Source organism: Scyliorhinus canicula, chromosome 8, assembly GCF_902713615.1.
Source record: "Scyliorhinus canicula chromosome 8, sScyCan1.1, whole genome shotgun sequence".
Lineage (NCBI taxonomy): Eukaryota > Metazoa > Chordata > Chondrichthyes > Carcharhiniformes > Scyliorhinidae > Scyliorhinus > Scyliorhinus canicula.
This window is the reverse complement of record NC_052153.1, coordinates 194,097,766-194,114,206: the sequence shown is the minus strand read 5'-3', so window position 1 is coordinate 194,114,206 and position 16,441 is coordinate 194,097,766. Positions and strand designations below refer to the sequence as shown.

Below are 16,441 nucleotides of genomic sequence, written 5' to 3'. Positions count from 1 at the left end.
ATCCTCCATTCTGTTTAAATGTGAAGAGGAGTACTTGTGCACGGCAAATGGATAGAAGCCCCTCAGTAAAAGCAGTTAACCATCATCTTGAGTGATCAGTTTGAAGAGGCGCTTTGGATGTCTTTCCTCTGTTTGTCGTGGGCTCTGCCCCTCTGCATGATTACAATACTCGCGTCACTCCATCCACTTCACTCAGTGATGAAAGGGAAGTGGAAGGTAAACTTGCCTGTGAAGAAAAATACTTTAAGGAGCAGTAGTTTAGGCAAATAAACCAATCAAATCATGGTTGACGCCGCTTGATTGACGTTCCACAACAGCCTGAGGCAATTTGCAAATAGAACATAGAACAGTACAGCACAGAACAGGCCCTTCGGCCCTCGATGTTGTGCCGAGCCATGATCACCCTACTCAAACCCACGTATCCACCCTATACCCGTAACCCAACAACCCCCCCTTAACCTTACTTTATTTTAGGACACTACGGGCAATTTAGCATGGCCAATCCACCTAACCCGCACATCTTTGGACTGTGGGAGGAAACCGGAGCACCCGGAGGAAACCCACGCACACACGGGGAGGACGTGCAGACTCCACACAGGCAGTGACCCAGCCGGGAATCGAACCTGGGACCCTGGAGCTGTGAAGCATTTATGCTAACCACCATGCTACCGTGCTGCCCAGTCAAATGTGTGACTGAGGACAGTGCTTTTTCTGTAAAGCATCTTTTATTATTAACACTGTTGTTGGGACTTTGCGCACCTTGACTCTTGTTTTCTCCCGCAGATGGGGAAGATGTCTATGATGATGTTGGCGCTGAAGACTTCCCACCTCCGCCTCCTGACTTCAGGTACAATCTACCCTAACTCAGTGTACATTAGCTCCAGGAGTCATAAAAATATCGCTTCTTCCCTTCTTAATCAATCTCTTGGTCCTTCTTTGCTGAATTCTAAACTGCTCCCAATCTCCAGGGCTATTGTTTTTCTGGCCAATGTGTCTGTCTCTTCCTTGGATCAAATATCCCTAATTTCCCTTGTAAGTCATGGATTGGCCACCTTTCCCATTTTATTTTTGTGCCAGACAGGAATGAACAATAGTTGCAGTTACCCCATACACTCCTTGAATGTTTCCCATTGCCCATCCATCGTAATCCGTTTAAGTAACATTCTTCAATCCATCATAGCCAACTTGTGCCTCATATCATCGTAGTTTCCTTCATTCAGATTCAGGACCCCAGTCTCAAATCAACTACGTTGCCCTCCATCGTGAAGAAGAATTCCATCATGTTATGGTTCCTCATCCCCAAAGGGCCTTGCACAACTAGATTGACAATGATTCCCTTCTCATTACAAAATACATGGTCTGAAGTAGCCTGTTGTCTGATTGGTTCCTCAACCTATTCGTCCAGAAAACCATCCCGTATCCACTCCAGGAATTCCTCCTCTACGGCATTGTGGCTAATTTGATTTGCCCAATCTATTTGCAGATTAAACTCACCCTTAATCACAGATGTTCCCTATCACATGTGTCTCTAATTTCCTGTTTAATGCCATTCCCAACATCACCACCACAGTTTGCGGTCTGTATACAAACCCCATTAGCGTTTTTGCCCCTTGGTATTTCTCAGCTCTACCCATACAGATTCCACATTGTGGGAGCTAATATCCTTCCTCACTATTGCGTTCATTTCCTATTTAACCACTAATGCAAACCCACTGCCTTTTTCTTTTTGTCTGCCCTTCCTAAATACTGAATACTCTGGATGTTCAGTTCCCCCCCTCCTGGTCACCCTGCAGTCATGTCTCCGTTAAATCTGTTTTGTCACGGATGCGGCCAGGACTGTTGAGTTTTCCCAGCATTTTCTGTTTTTATGATCGATTTAAGATAATTAGTCAGGCTCACAATGTTGCTAATGTAGGCTTTATCAGAGCTACATATATTCATACACAGGAACCTGTCCCCTGTAGGCAAAAGAAACATGTCCAGGCATGAGTCTTTTTTGAAATGAACAAAAACATGGGGACAATAGTTTCCTGGTGCATTCTCCATGGCAATGTCTTGACCTATCAGAGATGACTTGCCAACCAATAACCATCCTTTCTCAGGCAGTGTGAATTGTTGCTCCATTTGAAATTTGGCATTCTTGAATTTGTCCTGATGTGTGCGCAACAGAAAGTTTTGGCAGCACGTGACTTTTTTCTGCAGCACTCTCAAGTTCTGTACCAGCAAATGATTAGTGATAATGGATTCTAGCTTCTTCTCAAGAGGGGGAAAATCTATCCATGGCTAAGCAACAAGGTTAAAGATAACATAAAGATAAAACTAAGGCATACCATATTGCAAAGGTCAGTGGCAGGCTGGAGGATTTGGAAATGTTTAAAGGTAAACAGAGGGCTGCTAAAAATAACGAATAAAAGGAACAAAGGTAAGTTATAAAAGAAATCCAGCGTAAAATATAAAGACAGATAGCAGAAGATTCTAGAAGTATATAAAAAGGAAGAGAGTAGCTAAAGTGAAGATTGGTCCCTTAGAGTTAATAATGCGGAACCACAGAAATGGCAGACATTAAATCAATATTCTGCCTCCGTTTTCACAATGGTGGACACTGAAGCCATCCCAATAGTAACAGGCAAGGCAGAGGTTGTGGAAAAGGAGGAACTTAAAACAATTGCCATCACAAAATTACTCAGCAAAGCTGGGATTAAAGTCAGACAAATCCTCAAGACCTAATGGCCAACATCCTCCGATCTTAAAGTAAGTGACAGAAAAGATAGTGGAGGTGTTGGTTATAATACAAAGATCAAAGAACCAAAAAAGGTACAGCACAGGAACGGGCCCTTCGGCCCTCCAAGGCTGCGCCGACCATGCTGCCCGAATAAACTACAATCTTCTACACTTCCTGGGTCCGTATCCCTCTATTCCCATCCTATTCATGTATTTGTCAAGATGCCCCTTAAACGTCACTATCATCTCTGCTTCCACCACCTCCTCCGGCAGCGAGTTCCAGGCACCCGCTATCCTCTGTGTAAAAAACTTGCCTCCTACATCTCCTCTAAACCTTGCCCCTCGCACCTTAAACCTATGCCCCCTAGTAATTGACTCCTCTACCCTGGGAAAAAGCCTCTGACTATCCACTCTCTCTATGCCCCTCATAATTTTGTAAACCTCTATCAGGTCACCCCTCAGCCTCCGTCGTTCCAGTGAGAACAAACCGAGTTTATTCAACCTCTCCTCATAGCTAATGCCCTCCATACCAGGCAACATCCTGGTAAATCTCTTCTGCACCCTCTCTAAAGCCTCCACATCCTTCTGGTAGTGTGGCGACCAGAACTGAACGCTATACTCCAAGTGTGGCCTAAGGTTCTATACAGCTGCAACATAACTTGCCAATTCTTATACTCAATGCCCCGGCCAATGAAGGCAAGCATGCCGTATGCCTTCTTGACTACCTTCTCTACCTGTGCTGCCCCTTTCAGTGACCTGTGGACCTGTACACCTAGATCTCTCTGACTGTCAATACTCTTGAGGGTTCTACCAGTCACTGTATAATATTCCAAAATTCCCTGGATTCTGCAAAGGTTCCAGTGGATTGGAACAAAGCTAATGTAATGCCCCTGTTAAAAAGAGAAAAACGCAGAAAGTAGGAAACTATAGATCAGCGGCGGGATTCTCCGTCGGCGGGATTCTCCGTCGGCGGGATTCTCCGTCGGCGGGATTCTCCGGCCCGCCGGCAGCGCTCCCACGCCCACGGGTTTCCTAACGGTATTAGGTGGCCACAATAGGAAACCCCATTGGCCGGCTGTGGGAACGGAGAATCCCGCTGCTGGCGGGGCGCGTCGCGCTGGAAAACGCGTCTGGCGGATCGGAGAATCCTGTCCCAGATCTTTTGACGTCTATTGTTGGGAAACTGTTGGAATCATTATTGAGGAAGTAGTCATGGGACAGTTGGAAAATCAGAACGCAATCCATCAAAGTCAGCATGGTTTTGTGAAGGATAAATAGTGTCTGTCTAATTTGCTGGAGTTCCCCGAAGATATAACAAGCAAATTAGATAATGGAGGTCCAGTAGATGCCATGTATCTGGTCTTCCAGAAGGCATTTGATTAGGTGCCACAAAAAAAATGAATACCCAAGGTAAGACCCCACAGGGTTAGGGATTATACATTAGCTTGGATAGAGGATTGGCTCGCAGAAAGAAGAGTGGGGAGAAATGGTCCTCAGGCCCCAACTATTTACAATTTATATTAATGGTTTTTAATGCAGGGATATAATGTACAATATCCAAATTTGAAGACTGCACTAAAATAGGTGGATAGTAAGTTGCAATAAGAAAATAAGAAAATTACCAAAATTTGGCAGATGGAATTTAACGTGGATAAGTGTGAGATGATCCATTTTAGTCGGAGGAATAAAAAGGCAACTTACTTTCTATAAGCAGGGAAACGTCAAACTGCTTTGGTGCAGAGGGATCTGGGTATCCTTGTGCATGAATCACAGAAAGTTAGTACGCAGATGCAGCAGGTGATAAAGTGCCTTTAATGCCATTTTCACCGTTTTTACCGACTCTTATGCTAGTACACTCTTATGTTTATATGTTCTGTCCCTTCCTACCACACTCTGGTTATAATCCACATCGGTATTTGCACTATTGCCTTGTCCTTTCTCTTTAACTTTCCAAATCTCCCTTGACTTGAAACCTCGTTCCCACCATTTAGTTTAAAGCCGTCTGTTGAGCCCTAGTTATCCGATTCACCAGTACATTGGTTGCAGCGCGGTTCAGGTAAAGGCCACCCCAGTGGTACATCTCTCTCCTTACCCTGATAAAGCTCAGTGTCAAATATTCTTTATTGTGCTTCTATGAAGCACTGTAGGACCTTTTGTTACATTAAAAGTGCTTTATTACAATTATTACAAATTATTGGTGTTCAATCACTAACCCTGGGTGAAATTCTCCGACCCCCAGCAGGGTCGGAGAATCGCCTGCGCCGCCGTAAATCCTGCCCCCGCCGTGGCAGAGTTTCTCCGCCGCCCGGGAATTGGCGGGGGCGGGAATCACGCCACTTCGATCGGCGAGGCCCCTGCGGCGATTCTCCGGCCCGGATGGGCCGAAGTCCCGCCGCTGGGAGGCCTCTCCCGCCGCCGAGGTTTGAACCACCTCTGGTGGCGGCAGGATCAGCGCCGCGACCGGGGTCCTGGGGGGGGGGGGGGGGGCGCCGGGCGATCGGACCCCGAGAGGTGCCCCCACGGTGGCCAGGCCCGCGATCGGGGCCCCCCGCTCAGACTCCGGGCCAGTGTCCTGGGTGCACTCTTTCTCCTCTGCCACGGCCTCCGCCATGGCGGAAGCGGAAGAGAAACCCACATCACGCATGCGCCGGTGGTGACGTCAGCGGAAGGTGGTCGCTGACGTCACCGCCGGCGCATGCGCCGACCGGCGAAAGCCTTTCGGCCAGCCCCGCTGCCGGGCGGCGGGCCTGGAAGGCCGCTGGCGCCGGTTTTTTGCATCAGTCTTCTGGTGCCAACCGCTCCGGCGTGGGGCTAGCCCCCAAAGGTGCGGAGAATTCCCCACCCTTGAGGAGGCCCGACCCCGGAGTGGTTGGCGCCACTCCCCTATGCCGGTACCCCCCATCACGCCGGGTAGGAGAGAATCCCGCCCCCTGGAAGTGAATTCCACAATCTCATAAACCGTGTGCTAAGAGGCTTCTCTTGCTCTCAACCTCTTGGATTGGGATCAGTCCATTTTATCTGGCCTTGAACCCAGGTTCAATTCCAGCCTCAGGTGACTGGCTGTGTGGAGTTTGCACATTCTCCCCGTGTCTGCGTGGGCCTCACCCCCACAACCCAAACAGATGGGCAGGGTAGGTGAATTGGTCACACTAGATTGCGCCTTAATTGGAAAAACCAGTCCTTAATCTGTATTCTAACAAAAAGGGTGATATGTTGCACATAATTATCTGGTTTCTTACTCAGGATCTTCTGAGTGAATCTGTGTTTTACTCTCTCGAAAGCCCTTGAAGGGGCAGAAGAAACATCAAATGGGATGTTCCCTTCTGACACCACCCAGTGACTGTTGCTGCTGATTGGGGGGGGGGGGGATGTTGGGTGAGGGGAGGGAAGGACACAGAAGAAAATAGGATGGTCCATTTTGGGAGAAAGAATGAGGAGAGGCAATGCATGCTAAATGGCAGACTTTTACAGGGGGTGCAAGAAGGAAGGACAGAATTTTACACGGCCACCCCCCCCCCCCCCCCCCACTCCCCACTCCAGTGGGTTGTGAAGCAGCGGACAGCTCAAAATTACATCACTGCAGGATCACGTCCTCCTAACCAAGACGTGATTTTACAGCGGAACAGGCGGGGCGTCGGACGGCAAGTGCTTTCATACCTCTGTGAAGGCCCAGAAATGGCCGCCTGTAGGCCTTTCCCCACCCAGCCTCAATTTTCAGCTGACCAGCACCCAATGACTCAGGGTGGAGAAACTGGAAAGGTTTTCACTCTCGATCTTGGGCGGGAAACCTCAGTTGGGGAAGCCCCCCTGCGGACTGATGGCGCCCTCCTCTCAGTGACCTCGGAGCTCCATCCCTTATCTGCCCTCCCCACTGGTCACCCCCCCTCCCGGCCTCCCCCCCCCCCCCCGGCCTACCCCCCCCTCCTCCCCTCCCCACGGCCTCCCCCCCCCCCCCCCCCCCCCCCCCGGCCCACCCCCCCGGCACCAAACACAGACTAAATGGACCGAATGGCCTTTTTCAATGCTGTACTTTTTTATGGTACAATATATTTTTTCCTGCCAACTGAGTTCAAGGAGAGAGAGAGAGAGAGAGCAAAATAAGGTATCGATTTATGGGGAGAGGTGTAATGTATTCCAAGTTTCCATGGTTACCAGGCTCAACAAGTAACTAATCACTATGGTCTTAACCGGATAACTATTTCAGGCCGATTAATTTGCGTAGCTGGTGAACTTCTTTTCTATAAGTTTAAAGAACATCTTACTTTACAATCCCCCCAGTGGGTGTAACTACTTCCTGATTCTCCCTGTTGCCGACGAGCCTCCTGACTCTGGTCAGAGTGCATAAAATTGGGTGAAGCACTGGGAGTTGGGAATGGGGAGGGGGGGGCGGTGAAGCACTGGGAGTTGGGAATAGGGGGGGGTGAAGCACTGGGAGTTGGGAATGGGGGGGTGAAGCACTGGGAGTTGGGAATGGGGGGGTGAAGCACTGGGAGTTGGGAATAGGGGGTGGTGAAGCACTGGGAGTTGGGAATGGGGGGGTTGAAGCACTGGGAGTTGGGAATGGGGGGTGAAGTACTGGGAGTTGGGAATGGGGGGGTTGAAGCACTGGGAGTTGGGAATGGGGGGGTGAAGTACTGGGAGTTGGGAATGGGCGTGTGGGGGGGGTGAAGCACTGGGAGTTGGGAATGGAGGGGTTGAAGTACTGGGAGTTGGGAATGGGGGGGTGAAGCACTGGGAGTTGGGAATGGGGGGGTTGAAGCACTGGGAGTTGGAATGGGGGGGTGAAGCACTGGGAGTTGGGAATGGGGGGGTGAAGCACTGGGAGTTGGGAATGGTGGGGTGAAGCACTGGGAGTTGGGAATGGGGGGGTGAAACACTGGGAGTTGGGAATGGGGGGGTGAAGTACTGGGAGTTGGGAATGGGGGGGTGAAGCACTGGGAGTTGGGAATGGGGGGATGAAGCACTGGGAGTTGGGAATGGGGGGGGTGAAGCACTGGGAGTTGGGAATGGGGGGGTGAAGCACTGAAAGTTGGGAATGGGGGGGTGAAGCACTGGGAGTTGGGAATAGGGGGGTGAAGCACTGGGAGTTGGGAATGGGGGGGTGAAGCACTGGGAGTTGGGAATGGGGGGGGTGAAGCACTGGGAGTTGGGAATAGGGGGGGGTGAAGCACTGGGAGTTGGGAATGGGGGGGTTGATGCACTGGGAGTTGGGAATGGGGGGTGAAGTACCGGGAGATGGGAATGGGGGGGTTGAAGCACTGGGAGTTGGGAATGGGGGGTGAAGTACTGGGAGTTGGGAATGGGCGTGTGGGGGGGGGGGGTGAAGCACTGGGAGTTGGGAATGGGGGTGTTGAAGAACTGGGAGTTGGGAATGGGGGGTGAAGCACTGGGAGTTGGGAATGGGGGGTGAAGCACTGGGAGTTGGGAATGGGGGGTTGAAGCACTGGGAGTTGGGAATGGGGGGGTGAAGCACTGGGAGTTGGGAATGGTGGGGTGAAGCACTGGGAGTTGGGAATGGGGGCGTGAAACACTGGGAGTTGGGAATGGGGGGGGTGAAGCACTGGGAGTTGGGAATGGGGAGGGGGGGGGCGGTGAAGCACTGGGAGTTGGGAATAGGGGGGGGTGAAGCACTGGGAGTTGGGAATGGGGGGGTGAAGCACTGGGAGTTGGGAATGGGGGGGGTGAAGCACTGGGAGTTGGGAATAGGGGGGGTGAAGCACTGGGAGTTGGGAATGGGGGGGTTGAAGCACTGGGAGTTGGGAATGGGGGGTGAAGTACTGGGAGTTGGGAATGGGGGGGTTGAAGCACTGGGAGTTGGGAATGGGGGGTGAAGTACTGGGAGTTGGGAATGGGCGTGTGGGGGGGGTGAAGCACTGGGAGTTGGGAATGGAGGGGTTGAAGTACTGGGAGTTGGGAATGGGGGGGTGAAGCACTGGGAGTTGGGAATGGGGGGGTGAAGCACTGGGAGTTGGAATGGGGGGGTGAAGCACTGGGAGTTGGGAATGGGGGGGTGAAGCACTGGGAGTTGGGAATGGTGGGGGTGAAGCACTGGGAGTTGGGAATGGGGGGGTGAAACACTGGGAGTTGGGAATGGGGGGGTGAAGTACTGGGAGTTGGGAATGGGGGGGTGAAGCACTGGGAGTTGGGAATGGGGGGATGAAGCACTGGGAGTTGGGAATGGGGGGGTGAAGCACTGGGAGTTGGGAATGGGGGGGTGAAGCACTGGAAGTTGGGAATGGGGGGGTGAAGCACTGGGAGTTGGGAATAGGGGGGTGAAGCACTGGGAGTTGGGAATGGGGGGTGAAGCACTGGGAGTTGGGAATGGGGGGGTGAAGCACTGGGAGTTGGGAATAGGGGGGTGAAGCACTGGGAGTTGGGAATGGGGGGGTTGAATGCACTGGGAGTTGGGAATGGGGGGTGAAGTACCGGGAGTTGGGAATGGGGGGGTTGAAGCACTGGGAGTTGGGAATGGGGGGTGAAGTACTGGGAGTTGGGAATGGGCGTGTGGGGGGGGGGGTGTGAAGCACTGGGAGTTGGGAATGGGGGGTGTTGAAGAACTGGGAGTTGGGAATGGGGGGTGAAGCACTGGGAGTTGGGAATGGGGGGGTGAAGCACTGGGAGTTGGGAATGGGGGGTTGAAGCACTGGGAGTTGGGAATGGGGGGGTGAAGCACTGGGAGTTGGGAATGGTGGGGTGAAGCACTGGGAGTTGGGAATGGGGGGGTGAAACACTGGGAGTTGGGAATGGGGGGGTGAAGTACTGGGAGTTGGGAATGGGGGGGGTGAAGCACTGGGAGTTGGGAATGGGGGGGGTGAAGCACTGGGAGTTGGGAATGGGGGGATGAAGCACTGGGAGTTGGGAATGGGGGGGGTGAAGCACTGGGAGTTGGGAATGGGGGGGTGAAGCACTGGAAGTTGGGAATGGGGGGGTGAAGCACTGGGAGTTGGGAATGGGGGGAGTGAAGCACTGGGAGTTGGGAATGGGGGGGGTGAAGCACTGGGAGTTGGGAATGGGGGGAGTGAAGCACTGGGAGTTGGGAATGGGGGGAGTGAACCACTGGGAGTTGGGAATGGGGGGGGTGAAGCACTGGGAGTTGGGAATAGGGGGGGTGGGGGGGGTGAAGCACTGGGAGTTGGGAATGGGGGGAGTGAAGCACTGGTAGTTGGGAATGGGGGGTGAAGCACTGGGAGTTGGGAATGGGGGAGTGAAGCACTGGGAGTTGGGAATGGGGGGGTGAAGCACTGGGAGTTGGGAATGGGGGGGTGAAGCACTGGGAGTTGGGAATGGGGGGGTTGAAGCACTGGGAGTTGGGAATGGGGGGGTGAAGCACTGGGAGTTGGGAATGGGGGGTTGAAGCACTGGGAGTTGGGAATGGGGGGGGTTGAAGCACTGGGAGTTGGGAATGGGGGGGGTTGAAGCACTGGGAGTTGGGAATGGTGGGGTGAAGCACTGGGAGTTGGGAATGGGGGGGTGAAGCACTGGGAGTTGGGAATGGGGGGGTGAAGCACTGGGAGTTGGGAATGGGGGGGTGAAGCACTGGGAGTTGGGAATGGGGGGGTGAAGCACTGGAAGTTGGGAATGGGGGGTGAAGCACTGGGAGTTGGGAATGGGGGTGAAGCACTGGGAGTTGGGAATGGGGGGGTGAAGCACTGGGATTTGGGAATGGTGGGGGGTGAAGCACTGGGTGTTGGGAATAGGGGGTGAAGCACTGGGAGTTAGGAATGGGAGGGTGAAGCACTGGGAGTTGGGAATGGGGGGGTGAAGCACTGGGAGTTGGGAATGGGGGGGGTTGAAGCACTGGGAGTTGGGAATGGGGGGTGAAGTACTGGGAGTTGGGAATGGGCGTGTGGGGGGGGTGAAGCACTGGGAGTTGGGAATGGGGGGGTTGAAGTACTGGGAGTTGGGAATGGGGGGGTGAAGCACTGGGAGTTGGGAATGGGGGGGTGAAGCACTGGGAGTTGGGAATGGGGGGGTTGAAGCACTGGGAGTTGGGAATGGGGGGGTGAAGCACTGGGAGTTGGGAATGGGGGGGTGAAGCACTGGGAGTTGGGAATGGTGGGGTGAAGCACTGGGAGTTGGGAATGGGGGGGGGTGAAACACTGGGAGTTGGGAATGGGGGGGTGAAGTACTGGGAGTTGGGAATGGGGGGGTGAAGCACTGGGAGTTGGGAATGGGGGGGTGAAGCACTGGGAGTTGGGAATGGGGGGATGAAGCACTGGGAGTTGGGAATGGGGGGGGGGTGAAGCACCGGGAGTTGGGAATGGGGGGGTGAAGCACTGGAAGTTGGGAATGGGGGGGGTGAAGCACTGGGAGTTGGGAATAGGGGGGGTGGGGGGGGTGAAGCACTGGGAGTTGGGAATGGGGGGAGTGAAGCACTGGTAGTTGGGAATGGGGGGTGAAGCACTGGGAGTTGGGAATGGGGGGAGTGAAGCACTGGGAGTTGGGAATGGGGGGGTGAAGCACTGGGAGTTGGGAATGGGGGGGTGAAGCACTGGGAGTTGGGAATGGGGGGGGTTGAAGCACTGGGAGTTGGGAATGGGGGGGTGAAGCACTGGGAGTTGGGAATGGGGTGTTGAAGCACTGGGAGTTGGGAATGGGGGGGGTGAAGCACTGGGAGTTGGGAATGGGGGGGGTTGAAGCACTGGGAGTGGGAATGGGTGGGTGATGAAGCACTGGGAGTTGGGAATGGGGGGGGTGATAGCACTGGGAGTTGGGAATGGGGGGGTGAAGCACTGGGAGTGGGAATGGGGGGGGGGTGAAGCACTGGGAGTTGGGAATGGGGGGGTGAAGCACTGGCAGTTGGGAACTGGGGGGTGAAGCACTGGAGTTGGGAACGGGGGTTGAAGCACTGGGAGTTGGGAATGGGGGGGGTGAAGCACTGGGAGTTGGGAATGGTGGGGGGGTATCTGCTTTAATCAATGGTTGCACCACTTCCCAAATGCTAAGTGATAGTATAGCAAAACCTATAAAATTCAGCCTATTCACCAACTCTTTGATCCAGTAGTTAGAATCGTAGCATTTGCAGCGAGAAAATGCCCTTCAGCCCATCGAGTCTGTATCAGCCATCAAGCACCAATCCATTCAAATCCCAAAATCCAGCACTTGCATGCTATCGGGTTTCAAATGTTCATCTTTGTGCTTCTTAAATATGAGGGTTCCCGCCTCCACCACCTTTTCAGGCAACAAGTTCCAGATTCCCATCATCCTCTGGGTGAAAAGGTTTGTCCTCAAATTCCCTCTAAATCTCCTGCACCTCACCTTAAATCTCTGCCCTCTGTTATTAATCCCTCTACTCCACAGAAAAGTCTCTTTATCTACCCTATCTATGTCTCAGAATTTATACACCTCAGTCAGTTCCTCCCTCCGCCTCTCTTGTCCAAGGGCAACACCTCCAGCCTAACCAGCCTCGCTTCACAGCTGAGAGGCTCCACCCAGGCAGCATCCTGGTGAATCTCCTCTGCACCCTCTCCAGTGCAATCACATCCTGGTGAATCTCCTCTGCACCCTCCCAGTGCAATCACGTCCTTCCTATAGTGTGGTGGCCAGAACAGCGCACAGTACTCTCGCTGTGGCCTAACCAGCGTTTTATACAGCTCCGTCAGAACCTCCCTGCTCTTATAGTCTATGCCTTAGCTAAAAAGACAAGTAGCCCATGTGTCTTCTTAACCACCTTATCTACCTGTCCTGCTGCAATAAGGGATTTGGACATGCACACTGTGGTGAATGTAACGGTGTAATTCACACTGTATTGTATATACATGAGACCATGCATTTGTAAGCACAGTTGCGTTGCCCGACCACTAGGGGGAGTAGCGCTGGGAATGCTTAGGAGTTTGTAAAGGGCTCCACCCTTGGCTCCGCCCACGACTCCTTCCCCTGGACTGCTGTATAAATACCAATGCTCAGAGCCAGTTATCAGTTCATCGAGAATTCAACGCGGAACAGGCTGGCTCGTTGTAAGTAGATTAAAACCAGCACGTGTCTAGTGAATTGATGGTTCCATCAGACACCAAGGTCCCTCTGGTCCTCTGTACTTCCTGGCATCATACCGTTCACTGTGGATTGCCAGCCTGTTAGTCCTCCCAAATGCATCACCTCACACTTTTCAGGGTTAAATTCCCTTTGCCACTGTTCTGCCCCTGTGACCAGCCGGTCTATATCGGCCTGTAATCTAAGGCTTTCCTCCCGCTGTTTACCACACACTAATTTTTGATTCATCTGTGATCATATCCCCCCACATTCACGTCTCAATCATTAACGTACACACAAACAGCCAGGGACCCAGCACCGATCCCTGCGGTACACCACTGGTTTCCAGTCACAAAAAACCTTTGACCTTCACCCTCTGCCTCCTGCCACTCAGGGGAAAGAATGAGGTAACCAACAATGCCTTTATACGGTTGATTCCCACTAATCACCTCACGCCTTGCCAAGAAATGTCATGCTTGGATCAAGGCATCAATAAACTGCAGATACCAGCTAGTCAATTTACAACTGTTTGCAGCATAACTCCTTTCATTGTTCATTCATCAATTCAAGCTGAACTGGAACAGCAGGGAACACTAAACATGAATTGAAGCTGACTCATAAAGAGATTAGGTCTCACAAAATTGCTTCAAAGTCCCATATGGCAGTGAGTTGGTTGCATTTTGTTTTTCTGCTGAGCATCAAATCGAAGCGACTTGCATTAGTTGAAGTATTTTTATACCGTTCCCCACAGGAGACAAGGGAAAGGATTTCTATGAAGTGGAAATGAATGGGAAGAGGTTTTATCTATAGAGTCTTTATCCAGTAGGAATAAACAGGAAGGCGTTTGGTCACTGGAATTTTAAGCATGGGAATAAATGGGGAGATTGGACTATTAGGACTTTGCAGAGTCGAATGAATGGTGACATAAGAACTAGGGGCAGGAGTAGGGCATCTGGCCCCTCGAGCCTGCTCCGCCATTCAATAGGATCATGGCTGATCTTTTGTGGACTCAGCTCCACTTTCCAGCCCGAACACCATAACCCTTAATCCCTTTATTCTTCAAAAACTATATCTTTATTTTAAAACATTTAATGAAGGAGCCTCAACTGCTTCACTGGGCAAGGAATTCCATAGATTCACAACCCTTTGGGTGAAGAAGTTCCTCCTAAACTCAGTCCTAAATCTACCCTTATTTTGAGGCTATGCCCCCTAGTTCTGCTTTCACCCACCAGTGGAAACAACCTGCCCGTGTCTATCCTATCTCCCTTCATAATTTTATACGTTTTCTATAAGATCCCCCCGCATCCTTCTAAATTCCAACGAATACAGTCCCCTACTCAACCTCTCTCATAATCCAACCCCTTCAGCTCTGGGATTAACCTAGTGAATCTCCTCTGTACACCCTCCAGTGCCAGTACGTCCTTTCTCAAGTAAGGAGACCAAAACTGAACACAATACTCCAGTGTGGCCGCACTAACACCTTATACAATTGCAGCATAACCTCCCTAGTCTTAAACTCCATCCCTCTAGCAATGGAGGAACATGAGGAAGTACCTCTTCACGCAGAGTGATCAGGATCTGGAAATACTGCTCGAGTATGGTGCAGACAGATTCAATTGTAGCTTTTGATAAGCAATTGTAGAAACAAATATTGTACATCTGCAGGTTGGGGGAATGGGATTAGCTAAATCATCCTTGCAGTGAGCTAGCATGAGCACGACCGCCAATGGCCTCCTTCTATGCTGCAACCACTGTATGGGAGGAATTCTCCCATCCAGACAGTGGCAGGTTGGGCAGTGGGCGGGATCAGAGAATGTAGCGGGAGCCAAAAAGTGGGAAAGCCATCAGTGGAAAATCACATTGCAATTCCCCCAATGGCGGATGGGTCTTCCCCCTGGCTGATGGCGTGAACGCCATTTGCATCATTTGCATCTCATGAATGCTCACGGAAACAGCTGACCGCTGGAATCCCTTCAGGCTCTCTAATCCTGCGCCACGCCAGCGTGAAATTTAGTCGGTCTGAAATCCAGTTGGTTATGAGTGGCATGCACCAGGAGATCCTCAGTTGGTTATGAGTGGCATGCACCAGGAGATCCTCAGTGTTTTATGAGTGGCATGCACCAGGAGATCCTCAGTTGGTTTGAGTGGCATGCACCAGGAGATCCTCAGTTGGTTATGAGTGGCATGCACCGGAGATCCTCAGTTGGTTATGGTGGCATGCACCAGGAGATCCTCAGTTGGTTATGAGTGGCATGCACCAGGAGATCCTCAGTTGGTTATGATGGCATGCACCGGAGATCTCAGTTGGTTATGAGTGGCATGCACCAGGAGATCCTCAGTTGGTTATGAGTGGCATGCACCAGGGGGTCCTCAGTTGGTTATGAGTGGCATGTACCAGGAGGTCCTCAGTTGGTTATGAGTGGCATGTACCAGGGGGTCCTCAGTTGGTTATGAGTGGCATGCACCAGGAGATCCTCAGTTGGTTATGAGTGGCATGCACCAGGAGGTCCTCAGTTGGTTATGAGTGGCATGCACCAGGAGGTCCTCAGTTGGTTATGAGTGGCAAGCACCAGGGGGTCCTCAGTTTGTAGCAGACTTTGAGGTTAGTTGCAACAACTTTCTGCCTCAGTGTTGCGATGCTCCCGATGACCTGTTCACCACTCTGACAGAGCAGATCGTTCCTGCCCTCCATCGCCATAGCGAGCTGGTCTTCATGGTCAGTACAATGCTGCTGTACCCATGGACCTCCTGTGTCACCATAGAAATCCAGAGAATCCCTACAGTGCAGAAACGTAGAAATAGTAGCAAGAGGAGCCATTCCCTTCAACTCCGCTCCGCCATTCATATGATCATGGCTGATCATCCAACTCAATAGTCTAATCCTGCCCGACTCCCCAATCCCCCCCACCCCCCCCCCCCCCCCCCCCCCCCCCCCCCCCCCCCCCCACACACACACACACAACACACACACACACACCCGTGCTATGTCTAACTGCTTCTTGCAACCATATAATGTTTGGACTCACTACTTCCCGTGTCCTCAGATTGTGCCCCCGGTTCTGGACACACCATGTCATAAACATCCTCCTGTATCTCCTGTCTAGTCGGTTAGAATTTTATAGGTTTCTATGAGCTTTTCCCTCATTCTTGTGATCTCCAGCGAGATCAATCCTAACCGATTTAGTCTCTCCTCATATGATAGTCCCGCCAGCCCAGGAATCAGCTGGTAAACCATTCGCTGCGCTCCCTCCATAGCAGAACATCCTTCCTCAGATAAGGACACCAAATCTGCACACAGTACTCCGGTGGCTGTATAATTGCAGCAAGTTATCCCTGCTCCTGTACTCGAATCCTCTGCAATGAACACCAACATCCATTTCTTCTTTACTTACCGTGAGCGATGGTGAACAGGGACATTCCACATTCCCTCTCCTAATTTATGGCCATTCAGATAATAGTCTGCTCTTCTATTTTTGCTACCAAAGTGGAAGCCTTACTTCAATACATTGACATATTGTAACAGTCAGTCCTGCCTAACTCCCCCCTTATTGTATATTCCACCACACCAGCATGGGTCATGTCACCGTGGTTATAATAGGTCTATAAAAAGGTCAACCTGGCGAAATCTCCGAGGGGAGTTCGGAGGTCAGCGCGCTGGTCGCCACTATCCACCAGGGAGAAGAGGGAGCGGGTGGCGGTGAGAGTCAAACCTCGTCCGGAGTGTGTTGAGTGTGGGTCGGCGAGGATTGGG

At 51.9% G+C, this 16,441-nt stretch overlaps 1 protein-coding gene across 3 annotated transcripts in view; it reads left to right on the top strand.

The window, feature by feature from the left end:
- LOC119970786 (FYN-binding protein 1) overlaps window positions 1-16,441 on the top strand; it is a 247,562-nt gene that overhangs the window by 189,492 nt on the left and 41,629 nt on the right. For all 3 annotated transcript variants that reach the window (XM_038805959.1, XM_038805957.1, XM_038805958.1), the window contains one exon: window positions 784-847. In XM_038805959.1, the coding sequence (XP_038661887.1) occupies window positions 784-847 (64 nt within the window). The remainder of the gene's footprint in view (window positions 1-783; window positions 848-16,441) is intronic.